Genomic DNA, 21,756 nt, shown 5'->3' with positions numbered 1-21,756 from the left:
GGCAAATCCAGAGCCAATTAAGAAATTCAGTAAATCGCGGTTAAGCAAAGTCATGAGGGAGGATCCCAACTTTACACTTCCTTTTCAAACTCTCAAGAGGAGAGATTATCAAGATAATATTCTGAATATTACAAGAGATTTAAACTTCTATAATCAGCAGATGAAATGAATGTAAAGAAAAGCCAATTGAGATTTCAGGCGAGAGATTTGCTGTCAAGATTCAACTGAACATTATAGGGAGGCTCCAGACCATTGTAATGATGCATGTACGTTCTCTGTTCAGAAATGATTAACTGGGTTATTTGAACGCCAAGACCAAATCTAATTTTGAAGAATTTCAAGGAAGAATCTTGTCTTCCTTATTTGGAGTGAGTGAAAGATTGGAAATTTCCAGCGGCTTGATCCCTAGGTAGTCCCTTCTCTTTCAATGAATCTGAACAGACACGATTGTTTGTATCTCTTTGCATGGAGGCAGTTTAAAATTTGTCAATTCATACAAAGTGATGTTTGCCAGTCCTGGTTCATGACACCTTTTCAACATCACAAACTTTTTAGGAGGCGACGAATGTCGTTAGGTCATCTTTCCATAACCATGGCGATCGCTTTCGCTGACCTAGAGTCCCCTTGAATATTTGCCAAAAAGTAGGTGTTTTCTTTTTTTAAAAAAGGCTGCCACCTGAGACATGGTACAACTTTTCTTTATTAAAAATAATTTACATCAGTTTAACATTTTATGCACAATTGTCAGCAAAGTCAACTTTTGTCTTTTCAGAGGTCTATACAATACTTGAGTGAATTGAAAACCATCGTAGACCTTTTGACATTGGCTTGAATTAGAAGGTGCAGTGGCTCGTGTGAGAATAATAGAATGCAGGTATTATTTTGCTGTGTGTAATAGATTAAAAAACCTCCCTCTCCTTGGTAACAATCTAATCAACGGCTCAAGTTATGGTTCTTTTTCAGAAGTCGAACCGAAGAAAGGATGAGAAGAACCAAACATGTTTCCAAGTTTTTTGTGCACTGCCAATATGAAAAATAATTTGGATAGCTGGTTTTGCTTCCAATATACACAGATCTACTGTCAGTATCTAAATCATTATGCTTTTCTAGGTTTAGAAAGGGATTTAATCCATGTAAGCCTGGATTTTCAAGTTTTAGAAGCCACCCCATTCTCGTCCAAAGCTGTCTGAAATCTTCTTTGAGATTTGGTCAGCTCAAGGCTTTCTGCTTTTTAAATAAATGAAAATTTACCAACGTGAGTCAGGAGGGTTATAAAGACTCGCTGCCAAGCTCTATGGTGGTTCACACGTTATGTCCATCTCCCATTCAATCTATTTATAGTCAGTTCTCCCCAGGTGTTCCTAGGAGATTAAAGCTTTTTTCTTCTAAGGATAGCATTGCAACCTCCAAAATATTATCTTTTGAATGTAAGAGGAAAAAGCGAAGCCATGTCAGTGAGTTTGACCAAAGGTGGACAACTATGGCTACTTTATGACCTGTGGACTTCATCTCCCAGAATTCCTGAGCCAACATGGCTGAGGAATTCTGGGAGTTGGAAGTTCATACAGTTCCCAGAATTGCACCTATCCAGGTTTGACCTAAAATATAGATCATAATCTGGACTTGACATCTGGAGTCCTGCAATCGGACAGATTTTCTAACATCTATAGACCAGAATCATTAGACAGGTGGGGTCACACGTATCATGTAACAAGAACAGTCACCTGGGTTGGAGGGAGGGGAAGTTGGTTATCTGAACCCACCAATTTGAAAGAATGTCAGATATCAGCACCTAGATAACGGATGGAGGTCATTCGTAGATGATGCTTGGCTTCACATTACTGTCAGATTACTAAAAAGGTCAACAGTGTCTCCCCAGTTAGAAGCTTTGAAAGAAAAGTGAAATTGGAAGTGCCGTTTGGGGGATTCCAAACTTGGCACCTTTAAGACTTGTGGACTTCAACTCCCAGCAGGACTGGCTGAGGAATTCTGGGATTTGAAGTCCACAAGTCTTAAAGTTGCCAAGTTTGGGTTAGAGGACCGTGGGGTGTATCTATAAGGCACCCTGGCTTTGAGGACATGCATTTTACTTGAGAGGAGAGGAGAACAGTGCCTTGAACCTAAATACAGAAGATGCCTGGAAGCTGAAAAAAAATAATTTAGATACCAAAAGTGAGATATTATTTTTTTGCCATTTGTGATAGTCAAGACAGAACTTCCAGCATTTCATTGAAATCGGAGAAAAATCATTCAATAATAAAGGAAAGATACCAGTAGTAAAACTATAAAGTGGCAAACATAAGCACAGCTGATATGGTAGAAAAAATATGGGCTCCAAAAAAAAATGTCTATGATTATAGATTAAAGAGAGCTTGTTGGAAAAACACCAAAGGTTCAAAAGGACTGAACAGAAAGAAGGTTCCACAGACTTTTATTGCTGCCTCTGTACTCCATATTTCTAATCATTTGGCCTCAAAAGAAAATCTAGTAAGTGTGAAAATGAATTTGTTTTTCAGAACTTCAGGATACTTTTAGCCAGATAGAATTTACTAGAAGTACTTATTCTATTACATGGGGTCTGTTTGGTTTAATCAAAAACCCAGGTCTATAAACAACTTAAGTAGAAAAGATTTTTTTAAATGAGCTTGGGATATTTCCACTACAGAATTTCTTGTGAATAATAAACCAAAAATTACTGTAAACATCTGGGGAACTTAAGAAATTCTTGCTCCTCAGAATAAAGTCATTACCGCTATCCCAAATAAAATCATTTTGGAAAGAACAGAATGATTAGAAGAAAACTGAAGAAGACTCATTTTATAAACCCAACAGGTTTTGTTCACTGCACAAACCGAAGAGAAGAAGCAGGAATTCTTCTCTGTTCTCATAAGGAGCAGAGAAAACTGCTCAACTTCTTTTAACAGCCAAAGCCCAATTGAGGATAACAGGGTGATGTTTGGACAAAATAAATCCAATTAAATTCCATGATAGCTATTTGTCAGGACAGCTAGAGAGCTGGAGAGATCACTGCCAGCTTCTGTTTGGAAAACATCAATTTCCCCCAATTGCATTTCAGTTTTGGAATTTTTCAAACCAAGATTTTTGCCTGGGAGAGTATCCAGACTCCCAGAAATTTCTACCTGCTGAGGCCACTGCACCGTTCCACTTTTCTGGAAGGCACCAAATAGGACAGGGATGGGCAACTATTACGAGTGGCGGACTTCAACTCCCAGAATTCCTGAGCCAGGAATTCTGGGAGTTGAAGTCCACAGGCCATAAAGCTCCCATAGTTGCTCAGTCCTGAAATAGGGGGATGCGGGTTAAAAAAACTCATACTGGCTATTAAGCCTTCCTTAAACTTTCTAGCGGGTGGCCAATACCATGAACTAGATCTAAGGGTGGTGGGGGTTTTTTTCCCTTCATTTTCAGAATCGGGGATCCTCCGAATTTTAAAATAAGTAATCATATATCATTAAGCCATGTGCTATGCTCAAATCAAGAAACAGCGGTAGGAAGTGAAAAGGGGGAAAGAAAAAGTAATGAAGGGAGGAAAGAACTGCAGGGAATCTGGCTTCAAATCTTCACAATTCATTTTCGGATTTCACATAATTTATATACAAAAATGGTCTAAGATGAAACCCTCCCAACCCTTCCCTCATACTTACAGGTCTCTTTTCACAACACACAGACACGTCAACGTCTAACAATGTCAATAGCACCATTCGGAGTATTTTAAAATCCAGGAGGACCTCGCTGCGGCCACTACAACAATTTCACAATCTTTTACATCCATGGACAGTTATCTGAGCACAATGGGGCTTGTCAGCAGTTCCAACGGGAGAGGAAGGCTCGCGCCGAGGTCTCCAGAGGCTGGCGGGGCCGGCAGTCCTCCGTGGTGGGGAAAAGGGCTTTACAATAGCTTTACAACAGCCTTCGGACCATGTAGTTCAGCATGCCACCGTGTTTGTACAAGGTGATTTCCACATCACTGTCAAACGAGGCAGCCACGTGGAATGCTTTGCCGGTACTCGTCTTCGGAAGAAGGAACAAAGAAACAGAAAGATAAACTCACAGGTCAGTGCAAGACTTTTGTCTTTTCCAGGGATTCTAAAATTTGGAACTGGATTCCCACCAGTTGCTGCTGACTAGACTACATGGATTCTGCGAATAACCTGTTGCTTCCAAAACAATAATAATACATTCAATGAAGGAAATGTTGAAAATTCTCATCTAATTTCATAAATTTTACAATGGCTATGATAACGCTCTATCACTATTGTTGTATGTACACTGAGAGCTTATGCACCGAAGACAAATTCCTTGTGTGTCTAATCACACTTGGCTGATGAAGAATGTCTGTCTGTCTGTCTGTCTGTCTGTCTGTCTGTCTATCTATCTATCTATCTATCTATCTATCTATCTATCTTCTATCGATCGATTAACTATACACTCACTTGCTCTGAAAGTGAGATGGGCAGTCTCTAAACTTAATAAATATAAAATAAAGCTTGTCAACAACCTGCTTATTTACTTTGTGTCTCATTTTATTTTTCCTTTTCTCACTCTTTCCCCCACTTTCTTATCAAAAAGTCTTAATATAATGAAATATAATGAAAGCAAACATCCCCAAATATCAAATATTGCATGGAACCACACAGTGAAGTAAAAAGCGGATACCTTTACACGCAGGGTGATTCCAGGCGATAACTCTTGAGGGAAGAAGATTGAAAACTGTTCTTTGCCAGTCAGGCCCAAAGACTGCGCGCTCTCCCCAGGAAGGAACTGAAGAGGGGCGATGCCCATGCCAATCAAGTGACCTTTGTGGATCTTTTCATAGCTTTCGGCAATCACTGCTTTCACTCCCTGTGGGGGAAAAAAAATTCAGATGCTCTCTGTTCATTCAGCAGTTATTTCTCTAAATCCGGGAGTCTAAGTTTTAAGATGAAGAATCTGAGTTTTCTGGAAGAGCTAATAGAGAGGAGGAAAAATAGAAACGTTGGGACTTTTATCTAGTTTGAGCCTATTTGCAATATTAAGGATTAAGAGAACCCGTCTCCAGGAATAGCGGTGCCTCCTGGCACTGTACTAGACTCCAAAATATAAGCAACCATGTTTAAAAGAAACAGAGGAAACATATACTTATAATTACATATACTCCTCCTATTGCAATAAATTATAAATGCAGCAATTATTACAGCCTAACCCACTGGGATTATCTGTCCCATAAACCATTATTTACAATATTTACATTTAAACCATGAATTCAGACTATATTTTCTTAAGTGGAGCTTGCTTAGAGTCGCTTTATAAAATGGGCCGTCTCTAAATCTGTTATACACAGATTTGCCCATTTTACAGTTATCAGTCTCTAAATTTGATATATAAATAGATCTGTCCATTTTACAGTGATCAGTCATAGACTGTTGCTCAAGACGAGTTTGTACATTTTCAAGAGAGAGAGAGAGAGAGAGAGAGAGAGAAAGAGAGAGAGAGAAAGAGAAACAGAGGAACAATTTGTGTTCTGCAAAATGAAAGGCGGCAGTTTCCCCGAAGAAATCTAGCAGGGCGAAGTAATGAAGACTTCCGGGACATGATGATGAGGATTTTAAATAAAAATGGAATACCATCAGAAAGGGCCCTTTGGCAGCCCAGTCCCTTGAGCTGCCCAATCCATACTTCTTGCCGGCTAAGATAATCAGAGGGATGTTTTCTTTCCGATATAACTCAGCAGCATCAAACACGTCCAGCTGCAATGAAGACAAAAGAGCCAGGTCAAGAGATACTCATGGTGGTTAGGTAACCGATAAGGACTTCCTTTCAAGCTACATCCTCACCGTCTGTCCTGTTGGGAAGTGGATTGTTTTAGGAGCCGGCTTGCCGATGAATTTATTCAAAAGCTTGACGTTGGCAAAGGTGCCTCGTGTCATCACAGCGTCGTTGCCCCGACGGGCCCCATAGGAATTGAACTCGCGGGGCGTGAGGCTAAAAGAGAGAGAGAGAGAGAGACCACTGAGGATATTCAGTGTGGAATGTGGAAAAGAGTTTCTGCATTCGCGTTGTTTAAAAGAGGGTTTCTTGCATACTCATGAATGCTAGTTATGAGTAGAAAGTGAAGACGCCATCTCAGTTCTGTGCATAAATATCTGTCCCCAGCCTTTCTCCCTAATTAAGTTTTCGTCTGTTGCTCTGTATTAATTATACAATACAGGCTGTCCTTGCTTATTGACCGGTTGTTTAACCACCATTAGAAGTTCCGAAAGACAACTTCCAACTCAATTTCTAAGTTCTGATGTCCTCCCCCCACCTCTGGACTCACTTAACAACTGTGGCGTTCACTTAAAAGCCACCTCAAAAAAAGGCCATAAAATCAGGCCCAGGCACACAGTGACCTGTTTAATGACCGCCGCTCAGAACTACAATTCTGGTCATAAGTCAAGGACTAGCTGTTACAGAATTCGGACCTAGTCGTAGAAGAACCTCATAAAGGGAAAATTTATGGCGAATTCTGGCCTGTAAAGCTGAAGCGCATTTGGCTAATCCTATTTAGCAATTAAGGAGGCCTACTCTGTCTTCACTGCTGTCAGAAAAAAGAAATTGCTGACCATGAACTAAAAATCCTGCTCTTCTTCCTCCTCCTTTTAAGACTCCCCCCTCCCCCACTCCCGGAGGGCCTTACCCCTTATTCATCAAATATCTCGCCGCAGCACTTCCCCTGGCAATGCTTCCGGCGGGTGAGACGTGATCGGTGGTGACCGAGTCTCCCAAATTCAACAAGACGTGGGCGTTTTCGATGCACTGGAGGGGAGGCGGGTTTCTGGCCTGAAAAGAGACAAGACTGAGCACCTGGCGTGCTCCGAATGGACGTTCCCGCCTAGGGCCAGCCCACTTACAAGCTTATCAAAAAAGGAAGGGCATCGGATGTAGGTCGACTTCAAATCCCAGGTGAACAGAGTAGACTCGGGGGCTTCCAGGGAGTTCCAGCGCTTATTTCCTTTCTGGGGAAACGAGAAGGAACCGTTTTCGTCAGTGTTTCCCCAAACGGTATAACGCCTGTCTCTAATTAAAGGAAGTGATAAGGCTACCTCCATTTTTATTTTCAGTTCTTTAAACATGGACGCTATCACAAACTCCTCTTCGATCTGCTGAAGTTCTTCCCGAGAAGGCCAAATATCGTGCAGGAAGATATTTCTGCCATCCGGATTAAGCCCTGTAAGAAATTGGATAACGGGGGAGATAATGGTCAGGGAACACAGGGAATCAGGGGTCCCCAACTCTCTGGCTGTGGACCAGCTGTCATGCCCTTGGTAGAGGCGGACTCTGAGTGGAGGTGTGGCTCTGGAGGTTGTGGAGGAGGCTGGGGAAGGGCACAAGTCCGGCTGGGCAGTCAGAGGGAGAACCAGGCCCAAGCCCTCTTCATCCTAGGGCACGCAGGGAGGAACAGAGAAGGAAACAACTTGGCTTATGAGAGAGGAAGCGGCCATGATCCCTCTCATTGGTTGCAGCTGGGGAGAATAGTATATAAGAGAGACGGTTAAAACACAGCTTTGCCAGAAGCAAAGTGTGTTTTATTTTGGTCTGAAGTTAACTTGGTTGGCGTCCTTCCAACAGATTGTGCCTCCTGGAATTTGGTAATTACTTATCCTGGTCCGTTGTGGAAATTTCTTCATTGTAGTTTGTTTGGTTTTTTTATTTCACCGCTATCTGCTCATTAAGTTCGGACTGTATTGCTTTCTTTTGAAGACTATTTTTGAGTACGTTTTATCTCCAACTGAGTATTATTGAACAGTGGGGACAAGTTGGAGGCATTAAAGGACATTTATTTTGTTATGTTTGTGTTACACTCTGGGTCATCACACCAGCATTGGTCCGTGGCATGCCAGAAATCGGGCCGTGCAAATGAGCAAAGCCCCACCTGTGGGATGCAGGCAGCACATGAAACCATGCCCCTTCCAGTCTGTGGAAAAACCTCTCAATGGATCCAGTCCTTGGTGCCCACAAAGTTGGGGGCCGCTGTCATAGATGGCCCTTTTGAGAGTTTTTGTGAAGTCCTTGGTGCTCTCTGAGTGGGGCTGTTTGCATGAAGACATTTCTTTACCCGACTAGATAACATTATCAGTGCTCTGGTGGTGTTGATGGTCCCTTAATGGTGATCATCAAGCACTGATCATATTACCTAGTTGGGTAATGAAATGTCTGCAAGAAAACCACCAGACAGCATTAAAGACTCCATAGTTCCACCCTGAACTACAGATATTCTCTTCCACGGAGAGCTTTTGTATCAGATGATGTTGGGATACAGATTTGATGGCACAGCAACTGCTAACAAACCAGATTCCTGTATTTAATCGCCCAAAGAGCCCTAAAGAACAGGGCTTTCTCTCTTATATAAGAGAGCCCTATAACGACATCACTTTGATAACAAATACAAGCTAGACCCAGATTATTGGGGGCAACATCCTGACCCTGTAAACCGCTTGGAGAGGGCTGTAATGCACTGGGAAGTGGTATATAAGTCTAAGTTCTATTGCTAGATGAATGCAAACGATTACCTAGTGGTTCGGTCTGGAAATCAATATTCACAGTTCCTGCAATTGCATAAGCAACAACCAGAGATGGAGAAGCCAGGTAATTGGCACGGATACAGCTGCAGAGGCGGCCTTCAAAGTTTTTGCTTCCGGACACGACACCACACGCAACCAACTCACCCTGAACATGACAAATGGAAAGAGAACAAAATGGGATTTTCTCTCTCGATATTCTCAAATCTCTTCTAAACTTCCTTATTATTCAAGCCACAGAACTCGTTACTAAGCCCAAAACTATTAAATGCTGGCAAATTTTAGTTTTATGTATTTATTGGTTGGTTGACTATGGCAGGATTAGAACTCACCGTCACATGGTTTCTAGCCTGGTGGGTTAACCAGGGGATTGCTAAAACAATCCTTTCTAGTTTTAAGGTCATTGGTGTCCCAGTTAAACAAGATCTGCTCTCCCCACGCCACCCCTACCAGGTTAATGAGCAAGGACAACATCTGCACTCCTTCTTTACAATAAACACCCACCTATCAAAGGACGGCGTTTCCAAAATGCGAAAGTCTATTTGGGTATATCATGAAGTAAAGCTCACCTGTACAATTGCGTTCTGAATGGCTTCCGGCAAAGGGGCAGTGTTCCCCACACAGGTGGAACAGCCGTAGCCGATGACCTCAAACCTAGAGGGAAAAGCAGGAAATTGTAGTTCTGGGATCATTCACATTTTCAATAAACAAAGCATTGGTCAAATCTAGGGAAGGGCTGCTCTGCACATCTGGGGCTTCCAGGTGGGAATCACTAAGGCAGTGATTTTCAGCCCTGGCCACTTTTAAGATGGGTGGACTTCAACTCCCAGAATGGCCCAGCTAGCGTGGCCACTCCCAAGAATTCTGGGAGTCAAAGTCCACTTACATGGAATTGGGAAAAAACTACTCCGAAGGAAAGAGATTCTGCTCAGTGGTAAGACAACCCCTCTTCTTCATTTTAAATTAAACAAAAAAGGAGCAGGTGGAATCTTCTCTGCTAAGGCTAACAAAGGGTGAGGCAAAGCATGTGAAAAAGCAACATAAATATTAAGAGCAAGAATAGAATAGAACTTTATTATGGTCTTAGACCAGCAACAGACATCACTATTTACAATATATAAAAAAACGGTACTGACACATTATAATACATTAATAGTGGATAAAAACATCCCTTTTAAGAAAATACATGTTCTCAAACAGCTAGGGTCACTCCCTGGTTTATATGAGTGGAGAGCTAATAAGTATATGTGTAAATATCATTTTTCAAAGATTCTTCTATCTCCCAAAATTGGCACAAATAGACGGCTATAATTCTGTAACCATTTTTTTTCTTGTAGACATGGCAGCAACACAGAATTTTGCCACGGCATGCGTAATAGCCGGGTTTGAGTCCTGGAGGAGAAAGTCTACATAAAAATTGCCTACCCTCCCTGGCAATCTCTCTAGGAAGGGGAGAATATACAACGACCAATAAACTCTGTGTATAACTTGCAGTACAATAAAACATGTGAGGTATCTTCAATTTGCCCTTTACCACATATATATATACCCGTTCTGCTATTGGTGTTTTCTTATACCTGCCCTGAAGGAATGCTGAGGGGAGAATATTAATTCTGGCTCTGAAGAAAGCTATTCTTTGTTTTGGGAAAATATGAAGAGCAAAGAAAGTAGTACCCAAGCTTATTGAGGTATGGTAATACACCGCTGGAACTGAGATAATGGGTGACCATTCCACTTCCTGGCGACAGGCTGGTTCTTATGTACGGTTTCACAGCCAGGCCGGCTTCAGTGGCTTTTTTAGCCAATAAACCTAATGGGAAAAAGGAAGACACTGTTACAATAAGGTCATTGACTGTCTTTTTTTTTTTTTTTTTGCTTTTCCCAAATGATGGGTCCTCGCACTTGTGGCCAACCCTCGCATTTACAACCATCATGGCATCCCCACGATCACGTTTAACGCTGGACAATTGGCACGTGTTTGTCCCAGGGTCACGGAATCGCCATTTGTGACCGTCCCCAGTCAGCCACGGAGGTAGCCAAGATTTGCTTAACAGCGGACACAATTTGCTTCGCAACGGGCACTGATTCGCTCAACCGCTGTGGCCATGAAGGTCATAAATTCAGGCGGAACTTCCTTCAACCACCGCAGTGCTTAGCAATGGAAATTCTGCTCCCGATTGCAGTCGTATGTTGAGGACTATCTGCCCCACAATATGATGTAGAACAGTGGTGGCTAACCTTTTTGGGCTCCTGTTCCAAAAATTATGTGCGCATTTGCACATGCCAGCACCCAGAAGGCAATGCACGTGCCCCCCCTGCCCTCTGCGTGCGCAATCCCCCCGCCGCCCCCTTACCTGCACTGCGCCTCCCAGCTGATTTTCAGCCCATTTGAGGCCTTTTTCAGCCTTCCAGAGGCTTGAGGAAAGCTTCTGCAGCCTTTGCAGGCTGAAAAATGGGCCCATTTCATCACTTCCGGTATTTCCGGAAATACAGGAAGTGACGAAACGGGCCTATTTTTTTTGGCCTGCAAAGGCTTTCCTCAAGCCTCTGGGAAGTCGAAAATCAGCTGGGAGGCGCGCGCATGCGCAGTGAGGTAATTCTGCCTGTGGCATGTGTGCCCTAGGTTCGCCATGGCGGATGTAGAATGTTCAAGATCCCGTACCTGCTCCTAGCATCGCGGAGGGATTGCAGTTGTTGGTGCAGCTGATGACAGCAGCAATGACGACTGACCCGTGAGCCAGCTGGTACTCGTTGCCTTCATATTCGACAGGAACGATGCGGCCCTGCTTCTCGGTGGGAATCTGAAAGCCTCTGAAGCCAACCTACGGGATCAAATAGTGGTTGCAGAGTCAACCACATGTTCCTAACTGTTGGGAAGTTTAGAAGGGAGACACCAGAACGCTTGGGACACGTACGGGTGTTGATGTTGCACAGTCAAACCCTTAAGCAAAAATTGAAAAGGCCACAAATGGTTTAATTTGGATTGGAAAATCTGCACCACCTACTTCGGTTACGATGGGTTTTGGAGAAGCAGTTAATAATGGACGATTCTCAACATTCGGTCATAAATAGAAGGGCTACATTAAGAAGAACACACTCCCTACATCTATTGTACTCAAATCTGAAAAGCTGCATTTGGAGCAGTGTTTCTCAACCTTGGGCCACTTTAAGATAGGTGGACTTCAACTCCCAGAATCCTTGGCCACTTTAAGATAGGCAGACTTCTACTTCCAGAATTCTGGGACTTGAAATCCACCTATCTTCAAGAGTCCAAGGTTGAGAAATAGTTCTCTACTCAGTCCTTATAATCTTCAAAACTTCCCAACTGATAGGAAACAGCTTTCAATAAGTAGAAGGGGATTCTCCTGCCAAGATTTAAAAACAGCCAGATGGACTTTCAAACTGTACCTACCTTTTCACGTAAGCATGCTTGAAAATCGGTCTTCATATTGGTTACAGCCACTCTATCTTGGGCCCTTTTGGGACCGCTTACATACGGTGTTATAGAATCCAGGCTTATAGATATTATCTGATGGAGGGAAAAACCGTTTAGTTAGTTGTAACTTCACAACTGATTTTGTGCACTGATGTTGGGCTTTTAAAACAAGCAAGCCAAAAGCAAGGATAATTAGTATATACCGACAAACAGTTCTGAGGACAGGAACTGGCATAAAAAAAGGAAGCATCTTGAATTCCATAGAATGATGGTTTGTATATTATTGGAAAACACATGCTTTAGATCAATTACTTAAATACTGGCATTTATTTAAAATTCCAAGTGGTATTCTATACTAAGACAGCTCAAGTCTTTGCAGGATCAACATATATTCCCTTTCCAACAATTTTCCAACAAAGAGCACACTAGTTTGAAAAAAAAGAAAGTAAAATCCCTTGGGGGAGAGGATTTTTTTTTTTAAATTCCTTTGAATAAAAAGGCATTTTTTAAGGAAAAAGCACAGCAAACACAACAACTTTAAAAAAGACTGGCCCGTTTTGTACTTACTTGAGAATATTCAGGTTCCTTAGCAGAATACTGGTGATTTCTAAACAGTTTCACTGTTTTAAGATACGTCTCCATGGACTTGAGTTTGGCGTCATCAAAGCCTATGAGAAAAATTCGAAAGCTTGATCCTATCTCCAAAGACGGAGAAACTCATTAGGCTCCTTTAGCCAACCAAATCTCCTCCTACGCTGTCAATCTTACCTGTATGCTTTAGGTGCTTTAATGTTACATCATCTACAGGGAAAAAGCTCAGAATTGCACCATATTCAGGACACATGTTTGCGATGGTGCTTCGGTCTCCAATGGAGAGTTGAGAAACGCCGGGGCCAAAGAATTCCACAAATTTTCCAGATACCCCTGCTTGTCTTAGTTGCTATGGAGACAGGAAAAAAAAAAAGCTCCAGTATCATATGTAGGCCAAAGGAAAATGTTACAGCCTTATTTTTTTTTAACAAAAAGGAGAATCCATCAGACTTATCCCCCTTCTAACCAGCAAGAGACACAGTAGTTACACCACACATTTGTGTGTTACAGTCACACAATTGGGATTTGCAATCTTTTTTGACAATTTCTGGCAAAAAAATGTCCTTACTCAAGATACAAACAACAGACTGACCATTACATAACCCAATTGTAATTACAGAGTTAACACTCATCTGATAACCATAGTCAATACAAGGGCACCTGGAGGCAGAAACCTCTTATTTCCTCCCTAACAGATTAAGATTAAATCTTACTCCAGTGACAATTTCTGCTTACCAAAAGTTGCTGTTCTACAACTTCCCAGAGCCAACTGCTCCTTTATCCAGCTAAGCAGTAATAAGTGTGGGAAGAATGCTGAACATTTGGCAAGAATGGCTGCTTTCGTACACACATTGGATGATTCTTGATTCTTGACAAATGTATCTTTTATGTACACTGAGAGCATTTGCACCAAAGACAAATTCCTTGTGTGTCCAACCACACTTGGCCAATTCTGTTCTGTTCTATTTTAATTCTACCCTGCCCGTTTGGCTCCAAAGAGGGTTCTGACATACCTTGGTAATGCTCAGGACTATGTCGATGGATGTAGCAAGTGAGCTGGCCAACCCGGTCAGTTCACACCCAACCACCTCGGGCAAAGTGAGGGTGATGGGGAGGCCCAGCATGACCGCTTCTGTTTCAATTCCACCCATACCTAGATGGGGCAAAAAGAGCATTGAACAGCTTATTGAAAGACGGAGGTCTTACAACTGTGTTGAAATCTTTATCTAAGCCCTCTTTTGTCTGATGTTTAAAATAGGCTGAGCTGAAAATTCAGTGTTTGTTCTAAATTCATGTCTGGGAGACATTTGCCTTAGATGAAGCAGAAACAGAGTGGAGCTTTAGGTGGGTAAACGTAACATTTTTTATCTTCAGGAAAAGAAATTGCATCTGAACATTATTTTCTGTCTGCATGTGGCTTTTAGCTATACTGTATACATCATCCCAAGGATTGTATGAGTTGAGGTTGCACTTATATCAAAGATACATTTTTACAGTTCTTCCCCCTCATGACATAAACAGGTATATCTTCCCACCACTTCTTCGCATATTTCAGTAGAAAATTGCCCTGCATCTGGTATGGTATTGAAGGAACACTGAAATGACAACCCTTGATACCTTCTTTATATCCATTTCTTCTTAAGTTACGTTTTGCAGGCAGTTATTTAATTGTAAATATAGGGCCGCAATACTTATAAGAACGTCCTAATGAAACGGATCCAAAGAAGAGGGCACAACTGCAAACCTGTTTATGCCAAAAGAAAAAAAAAAAAACAACCCCCACTTCCCTTGAAGACAAAGGGAGCAACTCTGTGCAGTGTAACGAAATATGTTTGCCTACAATCCTGCCTGAACACTGCATATCCTGTCTTTTGAACTGTAATCTAAAAGTGTTACAATTTAAATAACAGAGACCATCATGGTATGGACATTTAAAAATAACTTGGTGGCCATCCAGCCCACTCTTTAAAATAACAAATAATCTTTGCACCAATATCATCTCAATGAACCTCTTTAGAAAGACGCTGAACAAGTATTTGAGCCAGAAGACATTCAAAAGCCTCTCCGAGCTACTTACCCCAACCCAGGATTCCTAAGCCATTCACCATGGTTGTATGAGAATCTGTGCCAATAACACTGTCGGGATAGAGGAAGTTTTTGACATCAAAAACTACTCTTGACAGGTGTTCCAGATTCATCTGATGGGCCATTCCTGTCCCAGGAGGAATTACCGAGACATTTCTGAACACTTTGGAACCCCACTAGTTTAATTCATAAAAAGAGAGACAGATAGACAAAGAGGGTTAGTTTCACACTTTCTAAATCAGCCATTCCCTCTCTGACACTCCCCCAATAAATGGCCCTGCAAATTCTGAGCACTGCAGTGCCAAGAGAGGCTGGCTACTTCCCTCAGGCTTCTTGTAGCAAGTGGGGATCAATATCAGAATTTGCCATGCCTGCTAATACTGAAATTCCCCCTCTTTATAGTAAGAAAGGAGAGGGGAGATCAGTTCTGATCTTTGCAAATCACTTCCTTACTGCCTTTCTTTCAACTTCTCCTGGGCCATGCTACCTTCGAAGCGACATACCTTAAAAAATTGGAGTCTCTCTTTATTTCTCCCAAATTCTATCTCTTGATTCTTCAATACTGTTTCAGGCCTAAGGAGATGAAAGAGGGGGGGAAAAAAACCATATTAAAACCGTTATTTGCAGTGCTTAGAAAAACCCCAAGAAACATTTTTTCTTGCTAACGTTTCAGAAAACATTGCACAAAGACAAAAATAGAACATTATGGGGTTAAAGGGATATTTCCCACGCGTCCTTGTTTGATTTTACTTATTTAACTGTATACATATAGACGTATTTTGATGACTAGATACTACACAGAGTTAGCCTATGGTAAGATGAGCGGCCAATAAATTTTACCAACAGATATATAAAACTTCCCATCAGTGAAAATCCTTTGCCCCAAAGGTGGCTTGATATTGGCTCTAAAGCAAACTTAATACACGTTTGTGGTTTGGATCTGGGTAGGAGCCAATCTTGCTGTCAGATTTTGACCCCAGAATGGGATTGGCCCTCCAAAGCCAGGAGGGGAATTTAAAAAGGGAAGCTTACTCAGGCACTGGCTGAAGATGGAAAGGACACAAGAGGGGCGTATTCTCAATCTGCACAGAAAACTGCCCAGGGTTCCGCTTGGATTCTCCATCGCACGGTCCTTTGCAGCTGGACTGGTCTCGGCACGGGAGCTTCCGAGGGGCTTTAAGCGGGGAGAGCTTGGAGGAAGTGGGCCGTGGGGGGTCGCCGCCTCCGGGATTCGGAGTGTTTTGTATTGCACTAGGCAAAAATGAAATGGAAAGAATGCTTTGTTCGTTGCAATCTTTCAAATCCTCATCATGGCTAAGGTAGAATATATACATATTTGATAGGAACAATTCAAGAGAGGGAGGGAGGTAAAGAGAGAGAGGGAGAGAGAGAGAGAGAGAGAGAGAGAGAGACAGACAGACAGACAGACACATTCCCTATTCCTGCTTCAAATAAAAGGGGATTCAATGTACCTAAATTAGATCAACTTAGCATCTAAAATATAACCCCATTTTCGATTCTGCCCGCTTAAGGACAAACGCTCCACTATCAAGACAGGGCCTCATCCACCCGTCCCCAATAAAATATAAGGGAAGCTGATAATTTGACGGATACCATTTGCTGAAGTCAATCTGCAAAGAATGGTCCACAGTCAGATCTGTTGGGCAGACAGGATGGACTCGCGTAGGATCTCCTCCGAGGTTCTTCACCGCTTCCCTCATGGCAGCAAAATCAACCATTGCAGGAATTCCTCTGACATAACAGGAACAATGTTTTCTACTTAGTACATCCACAAAGTCAGCACTGTAGATTCAATCCATCTCATCAAGAGGATTAACAGTGATCTTAACTATGGTTTAAGCCAGAGGTCTCCAAACTTGGCAAATTTAAGACTGGTGGACTTCAACTTCCAGAATTCCTCAACCAGACTTCAATTCTGGGAGTTGAAGTCCACAAGTTTTAAAATTGCCAAGTTTGGGGACCTCTGCTTTAAGCCATACAAACAATAATGGATGGGATCTGTGTAGTTTAAGCATCATGCAAAGCTTAAACTACGCAGCTACATTATGACTGTATTTAACAAGCGAGTCCCATCATACGTTGACCAAGAAGACAACAAGCTCAGTGGTATAGCGGATTACAAATCTATCAGTTTGACACACTGGGAAAAAGTCCTGTCTGAATGCCTGCATGAAGCTATCCTGAAACATCCAACCTTCTGCTATGATCTCCCACTATTTCAATCCTAACAGACTTTTGCTGGAGTCACTGCCAGGATAAACTCATGCAATCTGGATTTCTGCTCATCTAAATACTCAGAAAGACCCACCCAGGACATTTAGAAAAACTCATCAGGTTCTAACTAAAATAGACGAACTCAAGGGGGAAAGTGGGTCTTACGTGAAATCTTGGAGCAGGACTCTGGCAGGACAAAAGGGCACTTCAACATTGTTCTGTTTGGCTTGCCAGTCCAGGATATTCATCACATCTCCTTCTTTCACTAGGAAACCATCCCAGTTGCGGACAGCCGTTTCCAACATTACCCGTATGGTGTAAGGCAGGAGATCTGCAAATGGACAGAGTAGCTACATGGCTCGAGGGTAAACCCTGGTGCTGGTCATTCCTGCTCTAGGCTTTCTTCTAAATCAGGAAACTTTTGTAAGCAGAAAATGTGGGGAAGGCATCGAACAGAGCAGGGATCCCCAAACATGGCAACTTGAAGAGTGTGGAATTTAGAGAGTTCAACTCCACAAGTCCCAAAGTTTTCAAGTTTGGAGACCCCTGGAGTACAGGGATTTCTGTCTGAGGAGATAAAGAGCAGTGGTGCAACACAATCTGTACAGTTTGTTTAGTGACTGTTCAAAGTTAAAATGGCACTGCATTGTAAACAACCGGTAATTGAATTGCGTTTCCTTTAAGCATTATTTGGAAATATGCAAAACATTAATAAGCATTTGCTGGTATACTTGGCATTAGTTTTCTTACCGCTAAGTATGGGCCAGGAGTTAAGAGTCCACGTGTCCTGCTCTCGGATATTTGAATCTGGCAACCACATATTCCAATAAATCTATTTAATGTTGCTTACTGAAAACACATGACTTATTGCCAACAGTAGGGACAGCTGTTAATTAGAGAATCCTTCAAAATTAGATTGCTAACTTTATTAAGGATTGCGGTCCAGGTGAGAGCAATTGCCAAAGAGGTAAAGCAATCACTCTGCAGCAATGAATTATGAGAACATTTGTCTAAGGGCACTGGAAATTTCTGCAAGTCTGTGACACGTAAAAAAGCTTGCAACCACCACCTCAGAAAGAAAAAGCAATTATTCTTTTTAATAAGCATAAAGCAAGCCTGTGTTAGTACAGCCACATAATAATTTTTCAGCTCTGAAGGTTGCAAACTATTGCTGCAGGCTTCGCTAGCTTCATTTAAATTAACTGAGTTTTCTAAGGCAGACAAGATAATTTCTCCCTCATTAAGCGATTCTTCAAAGGCTAACCATATAGAAGAAGGAACTGACAAGAATATTTGCAGTTCAGGCTGTTGAGTAAGAAAGAGACATTCCCCAATGTGGTTTCTTATTCCAAAACATACACTCAGGTTGGGCTCGCTTCCGCAGCACATATACTAAAATTGGAACGATACAAAGCATACTCAGGTGACTAACAAATAATTTTACAACTACCTTCAAAGTTTTCAGTGTGACAGAGAACCACAAACAGTTCATCAATAACTTAAAAGGCTTTGATCTCCACTTTCAATATTTGTATGGGGAGATTTCACATGTATCAAGGAATCGAATTCATGGTTCAATGCACTTTCATTAGGGAAGGAAAGCAGGATAGAAATGAAATAGGCACAATTTAAAAGACCAGATGAACAATTCGGCTCCTCTTCCAGAAGACTCCTTACAAATTTGTTTAGTGTAAGGTGAGCAATTAACAGACCCGTCATACTTTTTAGAGATAGTTTTGCATGGTCAACTATCTGCATCTTGAAAAGTACGTATAGCAAGCAGAATTTCTTTTTCTAAAAGATAAGGACGACAGCAGCATGACAACACCCAGCTGAAGCAACTGATAAAACAAAGGTTTTATAATTCTGAGTAAGCTTTTTCCACAGTCCTCTCTGAAATTCGTTAAATAAGTTCCATTAATTTGAAAATGCACCACTTTTAAGCAGAAAGAAAGGGATATACTTGGACTAAGGAAGATAATTTCTGAATGTCTAGTCACCAGAGGGGTTAATTTTATTTTGCCACACCATGTTATAGAAGGGCTTCCTCACAGAACCAACAAAGAACCACCAGAAGTTAGCATAAAAAACACATTAATGGCTCACTGCAGTTACTTTAAAGGAGGCTGTGTCTACTTCTAACTGGAATTTGAATATCCAGGAAGAAGAAAATTAATAACAACTTTAGGCACATTTACTCAAGCAGTTTTAACAGAGAAAGCATTTAGGATTACAACTCAGCAGCATAATCCCAAGAGTGGTTCAGTAACAAGGCCACCAATCCCCAAATTCATTTTAAGACTACTTAAGAAATCTTAAGGAGGTTAGATTAGGTTTATATTAGAACAACACAACTGAAAAGTAGTTTACCATATTTGGTGCCTCCTAGTTTAGCAATGTTGTAGAACTTTTTGTCTGCATTGTCACTCAGTGTTTCAATTAAGTGCTGGAACAGGTGTCCTGAAAAACAAGTCAAATTATTAGTTATTTGATATATGTTTGTATATGTAGTTGGGTAGGAAGGCTGCAATTCTATCCATTTTTACTTTGAATAATACCCATTAAATCCACTGGAATTTGCTATATATAAAAAAACAGTAATAGATTGCAAGACTAAATGTTTCCTGTATTTTTCCTATCAATAATTTGCAGTAGAATGTTACTTTATATGTATTAAATACTTTTATTCTAATTTAAATAGAACTGAGATGCCTCATAATAGATTCTATATATAACATTAATTTTTTTTATACAGGTCTAATTCCATTTTGGTAAATTGGGCCACATCCAGGTTTAGTCATACTTGGAGGCTGAAAACAATAGAGCTTAAATCTTAAGTAACAAATCCCACTGATGTTGAGCCACTCTCAGTACAATTAAACTTAAGATTCCACTCATTGCCTTCATGATAAATTATATTTAATATTCTAGAGACAAAATCTCAACTTTTTAAAAATAAAATGTTAAAGAGCAAAACATATATTCTTTATGCATAACTAGTACTTGAGGAATTATAAAGTTGTCGTTATCTCCACAACACGGAGAGAACTTTACTTAATAAACGTGGTTTTGGGAAGGATCATACAATTGTGTTTGTGTCTATCAGCAATGCCATTATTCACAAATGCTCCAATGGTACCCAAGGTTTAATGTTAAAACCTTCAGAAGGAAGTCTTGCCTTTAATATGTGAATATATCCCTAAATCCTAGATAGATAAAGATTGTGACCTGCTGGAGACTATTTTGCTTTTAAATTGACACAGAAAAAAGCACACACCCACCCCATCTTCACTTTTTCTGCTATGCAAGAACACTCACACACACCTCTTCTGACAGGAGACAGAGCTGGGATCTTTGCTACGGGATGAAGGGATGGAGGAATGTATTGCAGCCAAAGATTAACAGGAGAAAGAAGCCAGTCTCTTATTTCTGCTAATCTCTCAATCAATAAGGGTTTTTTTGTCCAGTCTCCAATATTCTCATTTGTTGGAGCACCGAAAACGCAGAACTGAACCAAGCCAACATGGAGAGGAAGCATGAAAGTGGGAAGAATGCAGAAGGCCTGCAGATGATGGGACATGTAGCCAAGAGACATGGAAGGGGACGATGGGAACTGTTGTTTAACAGTTCTGGAAATGGAATGAATTATAGCCAAAAGGAGAAGGATGACGGGAACCACTGTTGAACAGATCTTAGATGGGGGCGATGGGAACTGTAGTCAAAGGTTCATGGAAGGGGATGATGGGAACTGTTTTAACAGACCTCAAATGGGGATGATGAGAACAGCCCAAGGCCTATGGAAGAGGATGATGGGAACTGTTGCCTACAGTCCTGGAACAGCAATGACAAGAATTGAGAGAAATGGACAGAGATGATGGGAACTCCTATTTGATAACCCTGGGATGGGGGTGATGGGAATTGTAATCCAATCCAATGAAGGGGAGGATGGAAACGGTTGTTTCAGAGCTGTAACAGGGATGCTGAAATGTATGGAAGGGGATGATGGGAACTGTGCTTTAGCAGTCCTGACAGGAACAGTACCCCAAGAGAAATGGGTCAGGGATGATGGGAACTACTGCTCGATAAACCTGGGATGGGGGCGATGGGAACTGTAATCCAAGGCCCATAGAAGAGGGTGACGGTTGTTTCAGAGGTGGCAGGGGGATGCCGAGATGCACAGAAGAGGATGATGGTTTCCTAGTCCTGACAGGAGGGTGCTATACCCCGAGGCGAATGGACAGGGATGATGGGAGTGGTTGTACCCAGCCCTGCAATGGAAGGGGGATGATGGGAACTGCACCCCAAGGGAAGCAGGAACTGGAGCCCAAAGCCCAGAAAGGGGATAATGGGAACTGTAGTCCCCACACACGTTGTATCTTGAAAGCGGGGGGGTGTCTCACCAGGTTGGAAAGCCCAAATTGAGGAGGGGAGGGGAAGGGAAGCCAGCGAGAAAGATGGCTGACAGCCCTCCCCTCCCTTTTATCGGGGGGGGAGGGAAGAGTGGGCGGAGAGGCCGGTCGGGGCTGCCACAAAGGGAAAGGGGCCATTTTGCCACCCTCCCCGCCCCCTTCCCCTCATCGCCACTGACCTGCCCGGGCCGCCTCCATGTTCCTCTCTCGGAGAAGGATGCCACGGGAGTTGTGAGGGGGAGGAAAGAAGAGCCTTGCGGGGGGAGGGGCAGAGCCCTCCCTCAAAGTCCGCGAGAGAAGCGAGGGAGGGAGACAACCGGCGGGCCCCCTCAGCGGCTCCGCCCGGCCCTCCCCGCTCCCTCATTGGGATTCCCCCCGGTTCTCGCGAGAGCTCCGCCGCCCGCAAGAAAGGAAAGCGGCGCGAACTCTCGCGAGAAGGCTT

General features: G+C 42.2%; 1 protein-coding gene across 1 annotated transcript; it reads right to left on the bottom strand.

Moving 5' to 3' along the window:
* Nucleotides 1-682: 682 nt before the first annotated feature.
* IREB2 (iron responsive element binding protein 2) lies at nucleotides 683-21,700 on the bottom strand. Its single transcript, XM_026709611.2, has 22 exons — nucleotides 21,494-21,700; nucleotides 19,276-19,365; nucleotides 17,071-17,236; nucleotides 16,285-16,422; nucleotides 15,703-15,921; nucleotides 15,174-15,243; nucleotides 14,663-14,846; nucleotides 13,599-13,738; nucleotides 12,763-12,934; nucleotides 12,562-12,662; nucleotides 11,971-12,087; nucleotides 11,221-11,380; nucleotides 10,233-10,368; nucleotides 9,128-9,212; nucleotides 8,550-8,706; nucleotides 7,083-7,207; nucleotides 6,891-6,995; nucleotides 6,677-6,819; nucleotides 5,835-5,982; nucleotides 5,625-5,747; nucleotides 4,678-4,863; nucleotides 683-4,032 (listed from the first exon to the last, which is right to left on the bottom strand). Exons 1-22 carry the CDS (start codon nucleotides 21,510-21,512, stop codon nucleotides 3,922-3,924), a joined length of 2,895 nt encoding a protein of 964 aa, XP_026565396.1. The 5' UTR covers nucleotides 21,513-21,700; the 3' UTR covers nucleotides 683-3,921.
* Nucleotides 21,701-21,756: the final 56 nt, after the last annotated feature.

Source organism: Pseudonaja textilis, chromosome 13 (assembly GCF_049901715.1).
Source record: "Pseudonaja textilis isolate UNSWEBS1 chromosome 13, rPseTex1.2, whole genome shotgun sequence".
NCBI classification, from domain to species: domain Eukaryota; kingdom Metazoa; phylum Chordata; class Lepidosauria; order Squamata; family Elapidae; genus Pseudonaja; species Pseudonaja textilis.
The sequence above is the reverse complement of the archived record's forward strand: the minus strand, read 5'-3'. Positions and strand labels throughout refer to the sequence as shown.